General features: G+C 40.0%; 4 protein-coding genes across 7 annotated transcripts; 1 reads left to right on the plus strand and 3 right to left on the minus strand.

The window, feature by feature from the left end:
* Window positions 1-221: 221 nt before the first annotated feature.
* On the minus strand, window positions 222-5,416 carry echs1 (enoyl CoA hydratase, short chain, 1, mitochondrial). The gene is made up of 9 exons (XM_028603594.1): window positions 5,346-5,416; window positions 4,593-4,798; window positions 3,440-3,637; window positions 3,234-3,361; window positions 2,358-2,457; window positions 2,146-2,250; window positions 1,063-1,182; window positions 896-963; window positions 222-655 (listed from the first exon to the last, which is right to left on the minus strand). The coding sequence occupies exons 1-9, from the start codon at window positions 5,399-5,401 to the stop codon at window positions 590-592; spliced, it is 1,047 nt and encodes a 348-aa protein (XP_028459395.1). The 5' UTR covers window positions 5,402-5,416; the 3' UTR covers window positions 222-589.
* On the plus strand, window positions 5,403-8,818 carry sprn (shadow of prion protein). 2 transcript variants are annotated; one of them, XR_003694734.1, is made up of 2 exons: window positions 5,403-5,494; window positions 7,064-7,145. XR_003694734.1 is itself a non-coding variant. In XM_028603597.1 (2 exons), the coding sequence occupies exons 1-2, from the start codon at window positions 5,528-5,530 to the stop codon at window positions 7,535-7,537; spliced, it is 480 nt and encodes a 159-aa protein (XP_028459398.1). In that variant the 5' UTR covers window positions 5,500-5,527; the 3' UTR covers window positions 7,538-8,818. The 2 variants fall into 2 exon arrangements, 1 of the variants encoding a protein (XP_028459398.1); XM_028603597.1 differs by lacking the exon at window positions 5,403-5,494 and adding an exon at window positions 5,500-5,533 and having other exon boundaries at window positions 7,064-8,818.
* A 72-nt stretch (window positions 8,819-8,890) lies between these two features.
* mtg1 (mitochondrial ribosome-associated GTPase 1) lies at window positions 8,891-12,252 on the minus strand. 2 transcript variants are annotated; one of them, XM_028603595.1, is made up of 11 exons: window positions 11,883-12,252; window positions 11,661-11,725; window positions 10,947-11,051; window positions 10,762-10,848; window positions 10,592-10,648; window positions 10,253-10,343; window positions 10,103-10,164; window positions 9,892-9,988; window positions 9,687-9,768; window positions 9,344-9,456; window positions 8,891-9,146 (listed from the first exon to the last, which is right to left on the minus strand). In XM_028603595.1, the coding sequence occupies exons 1-11, from the start codon at window positions 11,983-11,985 to the stop codon at window positions 9,049-9,051; spliced, it is 960 nt and encodes a 319-aa protein (XP_028459396.1). In that variant the 5' UTR covers window positions 11,986-12,252; the 3' UTR covers window positions 8,891-9,048. The 2 variants fall into 2 exon arrangements, with proteins under 2 accessions (XP_028459396.1, XP_028459397.1); XM_028603596.1 differs by having other exon boundaries at window positions 11,661-11,745; window positions 11,883-11,973.
* Window positions 12,253-13,734: 1,482 nt separating this feature from the next.
* paox (polyamine oxidase) lies at window positions 13,735-19,759 on the minus strand. Of its 2 annotated transcripts, XM_028602781.1 has the most exons (11): window positions 19,673-19,759; window positions 19,295-19,524; window positions 18,551-18,727; window positions 18,140-18,270; window positions 17,821-18,008; window positions 15,966-16,147; window positions 15,398-15,567; window positions 14,680-14,765; window positions 14,455-14,567; window positions 14,145-14,299; window positions 13,735-14,066 (listed from the first exon to the last, which is right to left on the minus strand). In XM_028602781.1, exons 2-11 carry the CDS (start codon window positions 19,440-19,442, stop codon window positions 13,914-13,916), a joined length of 1,503 nt encoding a protein of 500 aa, XP_028458582.1. In that variant the 5' UTR covers window positions 19,443-19,524; window positions 19,673-19,759; the 3' UTR covers window positions 13,735-13,913. The 2 variants fall into 2 exon arrangements, with proteins under 2 accessions (XP_028458582.1, XP_028458581.1); XM_028602780.1 differs by lacking the exon at window positions 19,673-19,759 and having other exon boundaries at window positions 19,295-19,660.
* Window positions 19,760-20,041: the final 282 nt, after the last annotated feature.

Here is a 20,041-nt window from a genome sequence, read left to right on the forward strand (position 1 = left end):
AACTGAATCCAGAGATGTGAGTTTCAGATTTGTAGCTGACCCAATTTACTGAATTGTAGATTTCAAAGAGCCGTTAGAAATCAGGCTTTGAAACCAGGATATTTATGAGTTACAAAGTTAATTATATGCAATCCTTCTGTATTATCTAATATAATTAATGTGTGGTAAAAAACAGCCCAATGTATTTAAGTGTTAATAAATACAGCAGATACATCTTCCCATTTCCGTTCACGTCTCAGTACTGACAAGCACTCTAGATATTTATTTGTAAAATGTACAGAGAAATAAGTTCCCTACAAAATGCAGAGAAATGTGATAGTGAAAATTAAAAAGCAAAGTCAGTACAAATCATCAAGAGTGATTCCTCCTATGACACATTGGCAGTATGAACCCCACTGCACTCCAAACCTCAGCAGGTAGAGCTTCACTGTGATAAGACACTCTTGTGCAATCACACAGTCCCAAATCCTTTAAACATCTTCTATGTTTCACTACTATCAGGATTTCTGCATCATTCAACTTATTACAGATGAGGAAATTACTCGCTGATATCAGGAAATTCCTGGCCGAGCTCTTGGTCTGCTCTTTTCTAACTGTCCTGGAAACTGGCCTTCCTCTTCTCCACAAAAGCAGTCATGCCTTCTTTCTGATCACCCTGCAGGAAAGACACACACACACACACACACACACACACACACACACACACACACACACACACACACACACACACACACACACACACACACACACACACACACACACACACACACACACACACACACACACACACACACACACACACACACACACACACACACACACACACACACACACACACACGTCAAAATTAGAGCCAACCCCCCTTACTTGCTCTCAGATGGGCTTTTCTACTCACTGTAGCAAAGGTAGAGTGGAATAAGCGCTTCTCAAAATGATTACCCTCAGTCAAAGTCATTTCAAAAGCTGCAATCGCAAGAAGGAACAAATCAGACACAAATTTAAACTTATTTCATTTAGTAGGTTTAAGGATATTCAAAATTAGTAGAAAACAACTTTACATACCTGCATTAACAGCCTCTTTAGCCATAGCAGAGACCAGTTTGGAATTGGCAGCAATTTTCTCGCCACATTTAACAGCTTCAGACACCAACTGGTCCACCGGATAAACTTTACTCACCAAACCTGGGAAACAAGAAAAGCTACTGAATCAAGTGTAACAAGATACGAAGAGATGCCAGTTAATTAGGTACACTGGTATAATCTAATGTAAAAAGCGCATATCCCATCTTAAGTCGTGTGCATGTCTGCACTGTAAAAAGTTTAGCATCTCTGTTTCCCAGTGGTGGAAGAAGTGTTCAGATCCTTTACAAGTAAAAGTCCTTCACATAAAATCCTAAAAGTATGGTAGTATTATCAGCTTCAAGATGAGCTTAATATATCCAAAGGGAAAGTACTCATTCTAGAGAAAAATATCCCCTATTATTATTATACATTACATTATTAGATTGTTATAGATGTTCCAGTGTTTAAGGAACTGTTGTATGTGGTCTATGTGGAGCTAGGTTGAACTACTTTATATACAGTCAGGCAGTTTAGTCCAGTGGCTTCCAACATAGGGGTTGGGCCCACTCTAGTGAGTCACAAGAGAAATCTGAGGGGTCATGAGATGATTAATGTAACAGACAAGGAGAAACAACAAAGTTCTGCTTCACACATTTTGTATTGATTTTTATGGCTTTTTCTCTGATCTTAGTTTGGATCATTTGGACCTTTGGACCTACAATCAATTATTTAAATTAAGCCATCTGAGAAGTTCACTTCTTTTTAGTGGAACTTCTAACAAATCCAACATCTGAAATCTGGCCAGGAGCAGACACAAGAGGTCACATGGCTATCATCTTTAACAATGCATAATTTCTAAGATTATCATATATGTTTTATGTAGAATCTTAATCTGCATAGTAACTAGTAATTACACCAGTCAAATAAATGCAGTGGAGTAAAAAGTGCTAACTTATTTGCAGCACTTACAGATAGAGTGAGATCTAGACCTACTCTATCTGTAAAGTGTCTCGAGATAACTCGTTATGATTTGATACTATAAATAAAATTGAATTGAAAAGTGCGTTCCAACACTGCGGTTACCTGATTGCTTGGCGTCTTGCGCATTAATTCTGTCTCCTGTAAGTACCATCTCCATAGCCAGGGATTTGCCCACCGCACGGGTCAGTCGCTGGGTGCCACCCGCCCCTGCAGGTAGACAGATGTCACAAACTCCGAAAACAAGAATCTGGTAACCTTTGTATAAGGAAGTCAAGGCTGAACAGGAAGGAAAGTAGATACTAATTAGTCTTTACCAGGAATGGTCCCCAACAGGATCTCTGGTTGGCCGAACTGCGCCTTCTCTCCGGCGTAGATTATGTCACACATCATCGCCAGCTCACAGCCTCCACCCAGCTGAAACGGCACCACGTACAGTATGAAATACAGAAACCATTGTACAGCGACTAGTCTCACTCTTCATCGTTTCATATCCCATTTACATTTGGGGCACCCTGAACTGACAAATACTGGACAAACAGTGTTAAAAGCTACACTATATGGTCACAAGTGTTTGGACACCCCTGTGTTTTTTGTCTAGTGCCGTTTTCGGGATTTGGGTTAGTATTCAGTCAGGGTAATGAAGGTGTACCAATGTGGCCAAAACTACAAGTTGTTAAATCATATCTAGGCATTATGCAGATAAATGATACTTTATGAAAAAATAAAGTGTGGGAGATAAAAGAAAAAAGATGAGAGAGACAGAAGAGAGATGAAATGGGGGAACCAAAAAAGAACATGTTAAATATTAAAATTTTAAAGGAAAGAAATTACACAAATGATAAGACATGTGAAGAGTGAATAGGGGGAAGACAACCTGGCCGGTGACCTTTGAGCAGAAATAGTACACACTGGAAAAGTTCATTTATTATCGTATTATACGTTTGTGCACCTACTAATTTGCTAAATTACTCTCATTTTGAGACAGAGTTCAGTTTGATTTTTGTTTTGATTTGTTTCTGGAACATCTGGTGGGTGTTTTTTTTCTTCTTCTTACTCCTTTCCATATTTGGTTTCTTTTTTTTATTGTCCTACATGTAATGTTTGCATATTGTTTTCTTTTTCTTTTTGGAAATCCCACCACCTCTCATCAATTAAAGAATAAATAAATAAAGTTAAAAATAGACACTCACAGCAAATCCATTGACAGCTGCAATTACAGGCTTCTTTGATTGGGACACTCTGTTCCAGTGAGCCAAGAAGTCTGTCCTGTAACACTCCTGGAAAGTCTTATTCTGCATCTCTTTAATGTCCGCTCCCGCTGAAAAACATCAAAGTTGAGCTCACTACTGATATATCATTGTAAACAAACCCAGAAAAACACACTCAGTTCCCTCACCAGCAAAGGCTCTGTCGCTGCCGGTGATTACAATAGCTCCGACTTTGCCGTCGGCTTCAAAGACATCCAGGGCTTGCCTCAACTCCCTCATCAGCCCTTCACACAAAGCGTTGAGAGCTTTGGGCCGGTTCAACTGGATGAAGCCCACATCACTCTTCTCACCTCGCTTTTCCACCAAAATATACTCATACTGACCACCTGTGTGAAGAGAGAACCAACATGGATGTTCAGATGTTCAGATGTTCAGATAGAGTATGAAACAGTGATGGAAAAACAGTAGGGACGACAAATGACTTATAATTACATCACTTTTTTTCCAGTACTCCCAACCGTACATAACAATAATGCAACACGTGACCATTAAAAAGTTTTATGTAATAAAAACTTTATTATTACAGACGATAAGCTGTCTTAGCTACTATAGCTAGCAGTGGTGAAAGTGCCATCGACATTTTATAACCAACATTTCTGCCCATTGTTGAGGCAACCACGGGGCACAGACCGCAAGTCCCTACACAGGGTGGTGAGTCCATCATTGGACCATCATCCCCTCCATTCATGACATCCACAAGCGGCTACTGCTTTTATTTTTTTCTCCATGTACTGTACTGCACTGTACAGATGGATGACAATAAAGTCTCTCTGAACAGGAAGGAAAGTAGTAGAAGTAGTAGAAGCTGCAAATCACTGCGCAATCACCCTGATTGCTGTCACATCTGTGGAGCAGCTCCATGATTTGTCTCACTGCAGTCTGATGTAACTCTTTGTATTATAATGACATTTTTCATGTATTATCATTACTTTCTATTATACATGTGTGGGCCCAAAAATGCATCTGCGAAGTTATAGAAATAACACCTGTAAATTCCATTTTAGGGTGGACTTTCCCCCTTACACGTTAAGGGTCCTCAGGTCAATAAAACGTTAAGAATGATGATCGTCCACTGAAGCCACTCGAACGTTTTGCGGTGCAAATAACACAAACAGATGAATTAAAGAACAAACTGTTAGCTAGCAGCCTGCTGCACATGCGTCGCACATTCGGTGACGCAGGTTTCTTGACATTGTGGCAGCTGCAGGGCCACTTGCTCATGCTGCCTCCAGCCAAAAATAAACAGGACGGGAGAGAGCAGGTTTTAAAACACACACACACCTGAGCTGTAGAGGCGGCACGCAGACAGAACAGCCGGCGCTGCTCTGGGGGACTTCAGGAGCGAAGCAGCACTTCTGCAGAGGAAAGCCATGACAGCGACGACCACAGCTGTTGTCAATGTCGCTGGCAGATCCTTCCGCTTGCGTCTTCTTCTTTGTTGGTGTTTTTCACGCAGTAGACGAACTCGAGTTACCGCCACCTTATGTCTGCGTTGTGCAGAGCAGGGTGTTAAACTTCTATCTTATTGTTCAATTCTCCCACTTCAAATGTGCTTTATTCATGTAGAAGAATGATCTGTATTGTCATTATACTCAGGTACTATGGAATTCCGCATGGCCTATTATGTATCTGTCTAATACATCCTGGTAAAATTGACAACACATCTCAATAGCGTTATGTTAGAATTTTTACAAGAAAACAAAAACATTGTAAAAGGATAAAATACACATATTTGGTAAAATATGCGTTAGGGACTGCAGGCATACTCTCGGACAATGCATCAAATGGCAACATTTATGTTAAACATTGTACAAGGTCCCTAACAAATGAATAAATAAATAAAATGTTCAGCAACAGCTCTCCCTTTTCAATCTCCGAGAGAAAGCAAACACAACACCCCTATCAACATTGCATCAACAAGTTAATCTGATTGTCGTATACATAAAGCAGATGGATAAATTAATCAGTCAGCACATTAAAAAAAAAACTAGCTCTTATTCCAAAATAAGATTCCTAATAATAAGCTTGTTTTACCTAGATTTCAGATTTGACTGCGTGACCGCGCTGCGCGTTCTCGCAGTCATCTGCATGAACGAGCCTGCATCGTCCGTGACAATCCTTTTTCATCTTTCCTCGGGTGCTAAAACATAAGGAAGGATAAAAAACAACAACACGGAAATAAGGTAGGCATCAATCATTAGGATATACTGGTTAAAATGGACGTGAGTGTATATGCATACAATGAATTTCTTTTTTAATGGTGGTGTGATTCCTGCAGGCTACAGTAGCGTACAGGCTAATTTATGAGAACACAGTGAGATGAACATCATGCATGAATGCATTTGTAAAACGTTTTATTGATATCTTCGTATGTATACTATTGAAAACATGTTGTAGGCTACATTTATAGTTAATGGCCCAGTTACCTACTAGAGCTCAATAATGCTTTTTTAAATGATGGCCTATTACTAACAAACATGCCATCTTTTGCATTCTTTTATGATCAACAATAGACAGAATGTTATTTCATGTACTGTATATGAACAGCAATGTTCTCTAGTGAGCATATTTATTTTTAAACTGACCTACTGTAATGAAGAGGGGCAGTCTGCAACACAGAAATGTCGTTAGAAAGACAACGCTGAACACTGCAAGGACATCTCACATTTGTTGATCAGTTGTGTAATCAACTTCTTCAATGCTGTTAGTGTATTATGTCACACCAGATTAGGGTAATGCATTTTATACAGAATTGATTAGTGAGCATTGGCTGCAGCTTTTTGCTGAAATGTTCTACCAACCAAAATCAAAAGAGAATTCTTTGTTTTACAGCTACATACTCAAGATATATGTGTAATTTTCGGCGTCGGCGGTCCAACCCAGTCTAAGGAACCTTGGGGTGATATTTGACAAATCCCTATCTTTTGACACTCACATCAAACATTGACCAAATCCTGTTTTTTCCATTTACGCAATATTAGCAAATTAAGGGCTGTGGTCTCTCAATTAGAACTGGAGATGCTCATCCATGCTTTCATTTCCTCCCGTATTGACTATTGCAATTCACTTTTCTCCTCAGTCAATAAATCTGTCCTTCACCGCCTGCACTCCATTCAAAATGCTGCTGCTAGGCTTCTTACAAGATCAAACAAGCGTACCCATATCACCCCTTTACTCTGCTCCCTTCACTGGCTTCCTGTAACTTACAGGATCCAATTCAAAATTCTGACCATAACCTACAGGGCTCTGCATGGTCAGGCCCCTGACTATCTTGCCAACATAATTCATTTACACACTCCATCCCGGTCTCTCAGGTCTGTTAATCAAAATCTGCTAGTCATGCCACGCACTCGTCTGAAAACATGTGGGGACAGAGCCTTTGAAGCTATGGCGCCCAGACTCTGGAATGCCTTACCAAATAGCATTAGGTTTGCTGAGAATGTGGATTGTTTTAAGGGACAAGTGAAGACTCACTTGTTCAGGCTAGCTTTTGGGTAGCCTATGTCTTTTATTTATTTGAAAATTGATTCTGTTGTACTTGTATCTTATTCTATTGACTATTTTAACCATGTTTTATTGTCTATGCACATTGTAAAGCACTTTGTGACCTTGTCTGTGAAAAGCGCTGTATAACTAAAATGTACTTACTTACTTACTTAATTTCTCAAGTTCACACTTTAAAGGTGCAGCGTAACCACCACAAGTAGGTCTAAATGTGCTTCTTTGCTCCATTATGTATTCTACCTTCACAGATGTCAGGAATGAACCAGGTAGTAGCAACATGCTGGACCTGCCTCCTGCTATCTGCTTTCCTGTGTGAGCCGGTGCTATCCAAGGGCGGTCGTGGAGGGTCCCGGGGCTCCTCTCGAGGCTCCCACTCCCGCAGCTCCACAGCAGGGAGTTACCGGGGAGGAGGCGCCTATGGTGGGACTCGCTCTCGCGTCAGGGTGGCAGGGCGATCGTCCGCAGTGAGGGTGGCAAGTGCAGCAGCAGCAGGGGCAGCAGTAGCAGTGGCGTTAACAGCGGATAAATGGTACGCCTCTGCCTACCGCCGCAGCAAAGCCGACAACTCGGAAGAAGAGCTGGATTACTACAACAGGACCAATTACTTTGATGCACAAATTTCAGGCTCAACTCAAAATGGATCATCTCTCTCCCAACTGGTTTCTATCATTATTGCAACATTTTCCCCAAAATATGGACTTTTACTGGACAGTATACTGTAGATACAGCTTATTTCTTTTTTAGGATAAGTTCCTGATTCAGTCTAAGACTGAGCTTCTGCCCTGGATCTGAATATAATGTGCAGGACTGGCTGGAACCTGCAGTGGGAAGACAAGTTAGAGGTGCAACACAGTGGTGGAAGGACACAGAAATTACAAAAAAACATCACTGTACTGTATGTTTTTAGACATATAATCATCTATACCAACGGATAAATACACATTATCAACACAGTATTCATTGTGATATTTCACCTCACCTTTGTCAAATCTGTCAGTGTGTGTGACAGAAACTGAGGTCGAACACAACAATAATTAGCTTCCTTCCCTAAAGCTTGATTCCTAGATTTAACTGTGAAAATGTTTTATCATAAAAATCAATAACCTTCATAAAGTGTTATCAAATTGCAGACTGCCAATTTTAATAGTACTGTCAAACTTAATTGTATCTTGAAAATCGAATAATATGCACAAAAAGTGCAAAGTGAATGACCAGCATCAATGTTCTGTACAACTGAGGTAAATCATTTGTTAGCAGACTTGGGTCTAAATATAAAGCCTGAACCTGCAGGAGTTTATGTAGAACACTGAAGTCATTCCATACAGTTTCTAAAGAGTCAAAGCATCAAGTTGGCACCAGCATTAGACTGTCCCTGAAATTAAACTGCCACATATAATTTTTTTAATATTCTTACATTTGACTTTTTAACCTCAACCAACATGCTTTTTGTTACTCCATTCTTTCTGCAAAACTTAATTTCAAGATTGAATTCAAAGATCTATTTATGGAGCTAGTCAAGTCAATTATATTTATATAGCCCAATATCACAAATTGCAAATTTGCCACAGGACATAGGACAGCCTGTCCTTTTCGAACATAGTCATACAGCAGTCACTAGTGTTGCCATAAAGATGATTATCTACAATAAGACAAGGCAAATGACAATATTGTGTGTTGGGAGAGCTAAACTGTTTTTCCACAATCATCCTGAATTTCTGTGCAATTCATACCCTTTTATAACACCTGAAATTTAGCTATTTCATTTCTCAGACCTGTGTACGAACTACATCATGGCTGAGAGGGACACTAGAAAACAAACTGCTCCTCTCACTGTTATTTATGTCTCTGATGGTCTGTCTATCATCCCACAAAAGCTTTTTACCTGCAGTAGACACTCAGGAGTATCAGACTGTTCCATATGAATAAGTGCACTCTATTATATGATACAACACTTATGTACATAATAAATGAAGAGGTTAACACTGTCTTTATGCTAATAAATATCTTGTTTACACCATATCAGATATCTGCCTCATGTATTCTAAAAGCAAAGCTGAGAAAATTCTGTACCTGAATCAAATTAAATTCTTTTATTTGCAAAGGATACAGTGCTTAGGTACATCATTCATAAACAAAACAGACTGCATCATGTCCCCAAAATGTCTTCCAGGTTGAAGGCAAACTGGTAAATCCCAGAAACAGTCTCTGGTTGTCTTCATTAAAATGACTCAGGTCAGTCCAGCATTACTTGTCCCAGCTCTCCTTTCCTGAAGGCTCTAATGAAATCGTAAGCTGCTGCTGTGTAGTTTGGGACAGTGATGGTGATGTTCCCTGAGGAAGACGAGGAACAAACATTTTCTTCATAAGACTAATCTTTAAGAAGTTAATGTGATAGTGATCACACGTGAAACTCGTGAAAGGCGTATTTTAAAATGCCGTACTATTCCTTTAACTCAATTAAACTAAGAGGTAGCTTGTGAATAATACTGTGTGTAACAGGAGTTTCTGTAGAATTAGCGCTTTCTTACCCACTCCAGTAATGGCTTTGACCCGTTGCGTCTTTCCAAGTTTTACAGCAATGCGTTTGAGGACATGCTGGATGTCATCACTCGGCTCTTGGAGGTCATATTTCTCCACATAACTGCGCAAACACACACACACACACACACACACACACACACACACACACACACACACACACACACACACACACACACACACACACACACACACACACACACACACACACACACACACACACACACACACACACACACACACACACACACACACACACACACAGTAAACTATCTCAGTAATGTGAAGCAAAAGGAATACACTGACCATATTTTAAAGTTCAGTCAATCATACCTGAACTTTCCAAGCCTGTTCAGAGAATAGAGTAAGTAGTCAGCTATAATGTCTTCACCCACTAAATGGTCCAGAATAGTTCCTGGAGAAGGAAAGAAAAATATCAAAATATTTGTTGAGCACATTTGAAAATGTGACAGCAATTCCACTGAATACAGTACATTGTTATGTTGGGAAAAACTACTAATAATCCTGTTCTGCTCACCACATAAAGCCAGCTTCATCCCCGTTTCAACACTCTCAATCTTAGGAGGCAAGACTCCTGGTGTGTCTAACAGATGCATTATGGGTCGCTCACACACCTGAGGACAAAGACAGCTACAAATACTGTGCAGATGGGCACACACAATGAACCCATGAACGAACACACACCCATCCACACCCACCCATCCACACCCACACCCACAGACACCCACCTGAATTTTAGTCAGGACCGCTTTAGTTATACCTGGCTCCCCACCTACTCGTGATGCACGACCTGGAAATTTGTGTATATAATATTCATTACTGAGAAGGTGATCATGCTGAATCAATGTCCAACAACTATCATACTTTATTATACAAACCTTTTTTCAAGTTTGTTCTTCTCAATGAGTTAATAAGAGATGACTTCCCCACATTAGGCACTCCAATCACCATCAGGCAATAATTTGTATTCTGAAAATTTTACATGACAAGGTTAGAGCACGGCCAACATATTTGCCTCCAATACCTTAAAATGTGAATAGTGAGAAAAATATAATTAACCTAAAACAGGAAATAAATGGGAACAAGTGGATTCAGCTCCACGAGGCAATATAAAATACGCTTTAGAGTCACAATGAAACAGCATTTTAGTAAGCATTAATTAATAGCTCTGTGAGTGTTATCTTTGTAATTGTGTGGTTAGTATTAGGTAAGCATACCTCATCTCTGTTAAAGCGTGGTTTGCTCTCGATAATTTCCACCACCAGTGGCACTAACTACAGAAAAAACAGGAATAATTTGCACATTAATGCTCAAACTTTTTTAATTTATATCAGCTGAGGACAAACTGCAAACAGTCAAATGTTTAGTATCCAGTGATGACCTTTACCTTTTTGATGTTGTCATCTCTCTGCTTTAAACAGTCTGTGAAGAGAACATTCCTCACCCCGTTGTTTTCTAGCTTCTTCAGGATTCTCTGCAGGGCAAATGTAAAGACATAATTTTGTGTTAGTGATTTTGAGGATGATGAGCTGATGACATGAGTCTGCAAAAAATAGCAGCAAGACTTTTGACCTGCTTGTTGGACAGATCAGAAAGGTCCATCTTGTTGAGAATTAGCAGGTGGGGTCGGACATCTAGAGTCTCCTGAAACGCAGGGTTTCTTCCAGAAAAGGGGATGTCCTTAATGTTAAAGAAAATCAAACAGTTCTCGTTTTACCTCTGCAGTAAAAAAAGAGGTAAAATGCTAGGATTTTTTAAATGAACGATCCTTGTGTCCCTCCTATGGCTTCTGATCTACAAGAGTTTTTCTTTAGGTTGTACCAAGGTCAGGATTTAATCACAAATGTGAATGTTTCTCTGATGATTCTGACACCAATAACAGTTACATCTTTTAAAACTTTTAGAAATATGCTTTAAAGTGGTTCTTTTGTCATTTTAAAATCTTAGTTCAGAGTACCTCACTTGATCTAATCCTGCTTTTATTATTTTTGTTGTGATTCTCTCAGTTGCATTAGTTGTGGTTAGATATTCTACCTGACTGTTTTATTGCTGTGTTTTAAAAAAAAAAAAAAAAAAAAAAAAAAAAAGTGTTAACCTTGGTTTAAAAGTGCTATATAGATATTATTATTAAAACAGCAGGTAATCTTCTGGTACTACCAGCAGATAAATAATACTAATCATAACCAGTATTCATTTACATCTGTTATATATATATAGAAAAGAAAAGAAAAGATGGCACTCAGCGCTGCAATATTCTGACGTTAATGCAGTAAATAAAAAGGATATTCTGGCATCATGGATTTCTATGATGCAGTCCACACTCTTCAGGCTGGCTTTCATCTGCTTGAGTCCTGCAAACGGTCAGGTGAAACTACAGCGATTATGTGACCAGTAACGTATATTACATACAAGACTGCTTGCTTTACACAAGGGACAAACATTTATGTTCCAAATGTATACATCTGACATAACTTAACTTAGACTTAACCTTTCAAGCAAAGCTGTTACCTTTAGCCATGTGTCCGGGGAACCAATGAGCCACTTCCCGTGCACCAAAGTCAAAAACGGTCCTGAACTTGGCGACATTACGGAGTACGTGGTACAGTTTCATGGCTGCTGTTCATCTAAATATGACTACGCCTGGATTTCGTTTGCATTAACGAAAGGCTTATTTTGACCGGCTAGCTACAAAGCATCTTGCTGTATTGGACCCATTGACATAAACTGGACAAGTTGATGATGTGCTTCACTGTTTACATGCCGACTCGAAACAACTTTGTTCCCATGTTTGTTCCGGTATATTTTGCAGTGTATACGCCAATGGGCGCGTTTCTGCCCTCCGCGGGATAAAAACGATGAATTACTTACTATCCCTTGACTCGTGCAGGAACCTTTGTAATCAGTTGGTGGCTGGTCTTCTCTCACCATTTATTGGCAGATGCCTAACGTCAAAGTGCGTGTACTTTGCTTTGTGTCTCTTTCTGCAGAATATTTTTGGCATACTGATTTTCTGTTTAACAATGACCCAGATGTTATTCAGTCTGGTGTGTCCCAATATCAACATTGTTCTGTTCTTGATGATAGATTTTAGTTTTTAAAATCTAACATCAATGTGGTGTATTTTGCGTTTGCATTACCATTTGAATACTTTTTTTAGATAAAGTAACATTTTTGGTAAGTTTGTGTCAGTGAGGTCTCACTGGGTAACTTTGGCCTGTAATGTGAATAATATATTAATTCAAAGTTCTCCAATCCAAACACTTTCTATGGCCAAGTAAGTTTTACAATATTAAAAATGAATCATAATGTGATAACAGGATTATACAGGTGCAAAAGGTAAAGAAACATATTGTCAGTTACAAACAATAAAATGATTAATATTTTGAATTTTTAGTGAAGTGAAATTGAACTTTATTAAATTTTTAAGCATTAAATGTGGGAATTAATTTAGTCACTGACTTAAGACCTGTTAAAATAATTTATTGTAAAATGTATAATTTATCAATAGATTAATTGCAATCAATGCATAAACAATAAGTTAGCAAAGCGAAAATATGAAAACTGCATAGAATTCAATCATCAGTCTTAAAACAAAACAGTGAAAATCCAAAATCACTACTAATTCTTACAACTGCAATGCTGTTAGACTGATTTGTAAACAGGATTCCTGCATTATTTCAAGGTGAATTCCTTATTTTTTCTTTAAAAAAAAAATACAAAAAATATACAAAGAGTTCATGCATCAGTTGATTAAAGCCTCATCCTTGATGTGTTTAATGAAAATATCATTACTGCATTGATCACTCTGTTGCCCATGTCCATTTGTATTTTAATGCATTGAACCACATAAGATCAGCAATACCACGTCACTGGCTGGGGTTACTTTCAAAAATTTTAAAGTGCTCATAGTATGCTCATTTTCAGGTTCATAATTGTATTTAGAGGTTATATTAGAATAGGTTTACACGGTTTAATTTTCAAAAAACACCATATATTTGTTGTACTGCACATTGCTGCAGCTCCTCTTTTCACCCTGTGTGTTGAGCTCTCTGTTTTAGCTACAGAGTGAGACATCTCACTTCTGTTCCATCTTTGTTGGGAGTCGCACATGCACAGTACCTAAGTAAGGAATAGTAGCTAGTCAGAAGCAGAGTATGAGGGCGTGCCACTCTAGCAGCTAGGCGAGCATTATAACGTGTGTTACAAAGTTCGTCACAGAAGTAAAGGCTGGACTACAACAGAGCTGTTTGGAGCAGTTTGTGAACAGTGTTTTCTGTTGGAGATGGTAAGTCCCTTTGGGGTGGACTTTGGGCTTTTTCACTTTGTAAACCTATAATAACGTGCACAAAAAAGATGTATAACACAATAAAGGAAAGGAAACAAGCCAAAAAGCATAATATGAGCACTTTAAGTGACTGATTTAAATAAAAAAGCAGGCTCCCACACAATCCTCCAAATAAACTATGAGATGTTAGCTTGAAGAAGTTGCAGATTTGAGCCATACATATGATAAATCTCTGTCAAAGTAGTGCTGTTCTTTTAAAGCTTGGACTTGGGTGGCTCCGACGGACTGATGGAGGAGTAGTGAGAGATGAGTCTGTCAGCTTCTCTCCACCCAGTGAGGAGAGCTCCATGGACGGTGGAGTAGTAGCAGGGATGAGTAGCCTCTCCAGCAAACAACACCTGTAGGGGCTGAAACATTATGTATGTATGAGTTGACGGTTATGCTCAGTGCAAACATATGTGTTAAGAGTATGAACATGTGGGTACTTGTGACTGTGATCCCTTCATAGGCAGGGGCTCCATCATGTTGTCCAGGTCCTGCGCTGAACAGCCTTTTCCTGGGTAACTGTATGATCCACATGTCCAGGGGTCATGAAACCACTGGGAGCGCAGGACTCTCCTAGGGGTGATGGTAGGGTTTCCTAAACACGCACAGTTAGTTGGCGAGTGCTGACAGAGAGCATTTTAAAATGACACTTTAGACAGAAACATTTTTAGAAAATGTAAAGATCCTGCTGTGGAAGTAATGTGCTCTGAATGGAGAATTGTTGCCTAATCCTGATTTATTTAGACTCACCTGTAAATCTGTGGATGAGTTGTGTGATGGTGTGTGTGACCTCTTGTTCGGACAGTGTCTCCATATACTCTGACTCATGCCCAGCAATCCAGCCACACAAAACATGGCCATACCTGAAAGTTAAACCACAAACAGGACTGCATTAAATTCAATGATTTATCAGTTATTTTCCATTTAATACAACATGCACAGGGAAAGCAATCATCAGCATTTGTGGTTGTTGACCTTTCGGTAGGTTTCAGCACAGTGAAGCCAAACAACTTCTTTATCCAGGATCTCTGTACATCTGGCATGTGGTCCACCATTACATCCTGAATCATGACAAAAAATGAAACCAACAGTTCAAACGCTTGCATGTGTTAAATGTTTTTGCTAACTAGTGGCCTAAACATCAAACTTTTTTGTGATACGTTTGGATGAAGAATAAGACAAAATGGCTACTCTGTCATGGAGAATAATTGTTAGCCAGTGATCATGTTAAAAACTGGTCAAAGAACCCCTTATTCTGGGTAATGATGAGGAGGAGGGCAAGGAATTTCTGGTGGCAAATGAAGACGATAAAATTATTTCTATTGCTTTCTATTTTCATGTCTGTTCAGTTTTTTCGTGATAAACACATTTTAGAAAGAGATGTGACTGGGAGAAGCGAGGAGCCATGTTAACCAACGAAAGCATCCCATGTTTAATCCCACTAAATCAATATTTAAAGATAGTTGGAGATTTTGGCCTGCACTCGTTTCTGGGGTGTGGCGCTTTGTGGACGTTATTGGGGCACACAGCACTGGACTGTGTTTCCCCCAACACAGACAGAGACTGTATTGGCTATATCTCTATCAAAATCTTGGTTTATTAAAGTATTTTAAATAAAGAATTACTGAGTTTGGTGTGTATACACATACTTTAGAGTAAATGTAGACCTTTATTTATTGACTACACGTCTCACCTCATCTTCCCACACAAGATGGATTATCTCACAGTCAGCATCCCACCACGGTGAATCAAACTCCACAAATATTTTATTGTTTGTTCCAAAACCTAGTCGCTGGATGGAGTGCAGCTTGTGAAGAGGGAGAAGAGGACGAAACAGTGCTGAATGGTGCTTCTTTAGGTATCCTGATGAAACAGAACAAGTTAGGTCATGTCAATACTCTGAATAGCTTGAATTTTAACTGTTTAAAACTACACCAGAAATTCCCATTTTATTATTGATTGTTTAACTGTGATTAATCTGCAGAATAAGAGAGATGTTATGCTTGAGATTGTATTTAGTGACAGTATTTAGTAATTACAATGTTTATATTAGAAACAGAAACTAAAATGTGTAAATATTGTTTACAAGCAAATTCCCAAGTTGACAAATGTAATGCTTGATTACATAATGCTTTTGGCAACAGTAACTGGTTGAGAATGTTAAAAGTCCTGTTAAAAGCGGAGATGTAGCACAACCCTTAACATTTCATGCACTGAAATAGAAAATAGCTGTGTTTGTGAATGTAGGTGTCTGAGTCTACCTAGAGGTACTGTGACAATAACATGATCAGAAACAATCCTCTCCCCATCATTACACTCGATCGTCACAGGGTTTTCTTTCTTCTCTGTGTTGTTCCAGTGGACACAGCGAACAGCCTGATTGTAGGTCACTAAACCACTGGGAAGCTCCGACATCAAGTTTTTGATTAGACCTTCATAGCCACTGAAATTAAAAGAAAACGCTGTTTAAGTCAAACAGTCACATGTGTGCTGAAACAATCAGTTAATTAAAGCTATAGTGCATAGTTTTTGTCTCCCCCATGAGGAATTCTATGTAAAAATGGTAGTAATGACAACAACACTGTCAGCACAGCCTTCCAGGATTGCACACGCGCAGTGTGTGCAGTTGCTAGTATGCAAGGAGGACACCAAGGATTAAAAAAACATGATGGACTCTTCAGAGGAGGTAATTATCTTCAATCGAGCTTCTGCGCTGGAAAGTCACCGGACAACACAATCTTCTGAATATAGCCATACTGAGAAATACAGAGAGAGTTGTGTGGAGCCGATAGTCTTAATTAGCTTTGTAGCAACTCATGTGGCAATGGCTTGAATGTAACAAACATTCATTAATATCATAAAGTTACACACTAAAGCTTTAACAGACAATATAATGTACTGCTAATATGCTGAATAAGGTACTGTATGTATTAGATAAAACTACCGGGCGAGTGTCTGATGGACTTTTGGTGTATTGTAAGCCAGGGGGCAAGGACCTAGGCGTGCTGACCTATGGCATCGCAGACTGGTTCTCGGGATGTGCAATGTCATCTCTCTGGTGGGTAAGGAACTGGAGCTGGTGTATGAGGTGGAGCAGTACCAACTAAATATAGTTGGGCCCACTTCTATCTATTGCACTGGGTCTGGAACCAAACTCTGGGAAGGGCAGGATCCTGTTCTTTTATGGAGCTGCCCAGGATGAAAGGCGCCGGGCGGGTGTGGGGATACTCATGAGCCCCCGACTGAACACCACTCTGTTAGGGAAACAAGACAGTCACCTCTTTGCGACTGCGTGTTCCTTAGAGGAAATCTCTGACCGTTGGACTTATGCATCGAACAGCAGCTCAGTGGATCCCGCTTTCTTGGAGTGTCTGGGTGGAGTCCTGGATGGGGATTGCGTTTAGTTATTCTATAGTTCTGCTGGGGGACACACGTGTGCAACAATGTAGAAACCTGCAGGAGGGTGACAGTGGTGACCTGATCCAAACATGAGTGGTATTTTGTTATTGGAGTTCTCTGCAAGTCATCGATTGGCCATAACAAACTCCATGTTCTAGCGTAGGGTGATTTATAAGTGTGCTTGGTATCCGAAGAAGGGAGCTTGGAGTAGAGCCACTTCCTTCCTTTCCTTTGCATCAAAAGGAGCCTGTTGAGGTGATTACGGCATCTGATCAGGATGCCTTCAGGGCAACTCCTTTTGGAGATTTTTCAGAGCACGCCCAACTGGTAGGGGACTCTGGGGTAGACGCAGAACACGCGGTAGGGATTATACATTTCATCTGGCCTGGGAACTCCTGGGAATTCCCCAGGAGAAGCTGGAAAACGTTTCTAAGGAGAGGGACGTCTGGAATACCTTGCTTAGCCAGCTGCCACCACAATCTGGCCCCGGGTAAGCAGAGGAAAATGGATGGATGGACGGAACTTAATTTTATGTTTCTATAAAATAAATAATTGGGACGTCCTTTGGTTGGTCAGACAAGCAATTGCAAAACACCACTTTTACTTGTGAAGTTATTAATATGTAAATGTAGGAAATAACGACTTCATGACATTGATTATAGAAATAATTGTTAGTTGCTGCACTATACTGTATGTATAAAATGTTGGAATACGAACCCTGGGAATGTACAGTCCAGTCCAGGTAGAGTCTTGTATAAGCCATATGCCCCCAGGCCCACCTCATCCATGCTGGGAGAGCCATTAACACAGCACTCCACCTTCAACATGTTACTGATCACACACAGTCGCAGAGATCTAGTGGTTGCATCAATATCTTTCCACTCTTCTGCTGCTCGTCGTTTAGCCTGCCCAAAACAACAAGCAAAAAAACACTTTATTCTAGCAAGATTCAGTTAATTATCAAGAACATATGAGATATTCCAGCCAATTTAGGCATCATCCAGTATTATTATTATAGCCAGAAAGAGAAACATACCTCTGACCGTATGAAATCTCCCACACAAGCCCAGGGTTCTCCTCCTTGACTCTCAAATTCTGCACTCTCATACATCAGCTCAGCAAACATCTCCAGAGCAGGATAGATGTCCTCAGTGTTCAGCTTCCGACCTGCAAATGTTACACAACATACAAAATACTAATTAGGAAAATATCATCAGGTTACAATCAAACGCTACAGTATCAATGACACTGGCTAACATTAAATACAATAATGCAAAAGCACTTGTAAGCACAGCTGTAATTCATTTTAGTTTGGATCTATTCTGCTGAAATAGCGGTGTCATACTGTCCTTGTACCTTGTCATTCTAGTTTTAGTTTAAATAAGGATATGTCAAGAACTCTGTCTAGACTGACCCCTCAGATAGTTCAAAATAATATGAAAGCAACCTGAACTGCTGAAAATGTTTGGAACCCAGGGGGGGTGTCCTCCGACGTCCATGGCCTGGTTCTCTGGGGTGAGGGCCTCTGGATCCAGCAGCCTGTACTGACGGGCCAGACAAAACACTGGGTTCTCCTCGGACGGTCCATGGATCCAGTTTGCTCCTATCTCAACAATGTTATCACCTGCAGTCAGATGGAAAATAGTGTGTGGTTGCAGAGAAGAAAAGAATTATTGCCAAGTACGTTTTTTACACATACAAGGAATTCGTTTTGGTGTTGTAAGCACAGAATGTCACACATTCTCTAAATATAAGGTTAAGAAAATCAAGTATTAGAATATAAATTATAACCCTAATCATCTCTTGTGCGTTATTTATCAGTTAGTCACATTATTTATAACAAAAATTAAGTGAGAAACCATTTGGATCTGTAAGATTTGTTTATGGAATACCATTTTTCACAGAAACATAGATTAAAATAGTAGTTGCAAGCAAGACAACAAAAGGCTTATAGCATGCGCTCCTGTCAGAGCCTGCTGGACCACAGCGTATTACCAAGTAGCCTACGTTAACGCAAAACTTCCTGCGTGGGAACTATAGCCTAGACTGTAAAGGTGGGAACGGAGAAGCCATAAACAAAATTACAGTGACCTTTGATACTCCGCGAGAAAAAGTGGTTTAATAATTTCTTAAAACCGACTAAAAGATTAACTGCATTCGAAGTAAATAATTGCCTCACACAGACGCTCACCCAATCTGCCGGTTTTAATTCTTCCTCCGCTTCTTGCCGTTGCTTCAAGTATCCGCACATGATGAAATCCAGCGTTAGCCAGTCGGTGTGCCGCCGCTATACCTGATATCCCGCATCCTATTATGACTACTTTAGCGTTCACACCCATGAGCGTAACTGCACCTGCTGTATTGGAATGCAATACTACCAAAGACAATACAAGAAAGCTGGGTCGGGACGGTCCGTCCTTCCTGAAGAGAAAAGAGATAGGCGGTGACTTAAAAACTGTCTTCCGTTTAAGAGTTTCAAAATAAACCTCGTTTCGGCTCAAACCGGCTGGAACTGAAGTGAGTGTAATAATATATTTTTTGTATCACTCCATGTTTTGCCGTTTCTTACTTTATTATCAATAGAGTGTCTTTCTCTATGATGCAGCTGCCCGGGGCGCGATATTACAAATCCCACTATGGCCACGCCAAGACCCGCCCTTCAATAGCATTCACATACTACTATTGGCCAGGCGTCCATGCTTACATGTACAGGTCCTATCCCCTGACCAATCCCCTAACCCTAACCTTAACCACTCGAGGTGAAATGCCTAACCCCAACCAATCAAGCTGCTTCGTAGGGCGGGTCTTGGCGTGGCCATAGTGGGATTCGTAATTTTGCGCCCCGGGCGGCATTTTTTCATGACACATGGGGGGCGGCACGTGCATGGTTTTATGTTGGTTAACCTAATAGCTGTTTTGATTTGCATTGAGAGATGAT

Source organism: Perca flavescens, chromosome 17 (assembly GCF_004354835.1).
Source record: "Perca flavescens isolate YP-PL-M2 chromosome 17, PFLA_1.0, whole genome shotgun sequence".
NCBI lineage: Eukaryota > Metazoa > Chordata > Actinopteri > Perciformes > Percidae > Perca > Perca flavescens.

What these genes read in the sequence shown, in the direction of transcription:
- echs1 (XM_028603594.1), bottom strand. Translation starts at nt 5,401, where the DNA reads ATGCAGATGACTGCGAGAACGCGCAGCGCGGTCACGCAGTCAAATCTG. An exon ending in CCTGTTGGGGACCATTCCTG is followed by an intron (nt 2,251 to 2,357) that starts GTAAAGACTAAT and finishes GTCTACCTGCAG; the next exon opens with GGGCGGGTGGCACCCAGCGA. An exon ending in GCAAGACGCCAAGCAATCAG is followed by an intron (nt 1,183 to 2,145) that starts GTAACCGCAGTG and finishes CTTGTTTCCCAG; the next exon opens with GTTTGGTGAGTAAAGTTTAT.
- mtg1 (XM_028603595.1), bottom strand. Translation starts at nt 11,985, where the DNA reads ATGAAACTGTACCACGTACTCCGTAATGTCGCCAAGTTCAGGACCGTT. An exon ending in CCCCGGACACATGGCTAAAG is followed by an intron (nt 11,726 to 11,882) that starts GTAACAGCTTTG and finishes GACCGTTTGCAG; the next exon opens with GACTCAAGCAGATGAAAGCC. An exon ending in TAGAAATCCATGATGCCAGA is followed by an intron (nt 11,052 to 11,660) that starts ATATCCTTTTTA and finishes AACATTAAGGAC; the next exon opens with ATCCCCTTTTCTGGAAGAAA.
- paox (XM_028602781.1), bottom strand. Translation starts at nt 19,442, where the DNA reads ATGGGTGTGAACGCTAAAGTAGTCATAATAGGATGCGGGATATCAGGT. An exon ending in AAACATTTTCAGCAGTTCAG is followed by an intron (nt 18,271 to 18,550) that starts GTTGCTTTCATA and finishes TAACATTTGCAG; the next exon opens with GTCGGAAGCTGAACACTGAG. An exon ending in GAGATTTCATACGGTCAGAG is followed by an intron (nt 18,009 to 18,139) that starts GTATGTTTCTCT and finishes TGTTTTGGGCAG; the next exon opens with GCTAAACGACGAGCAGCAGA.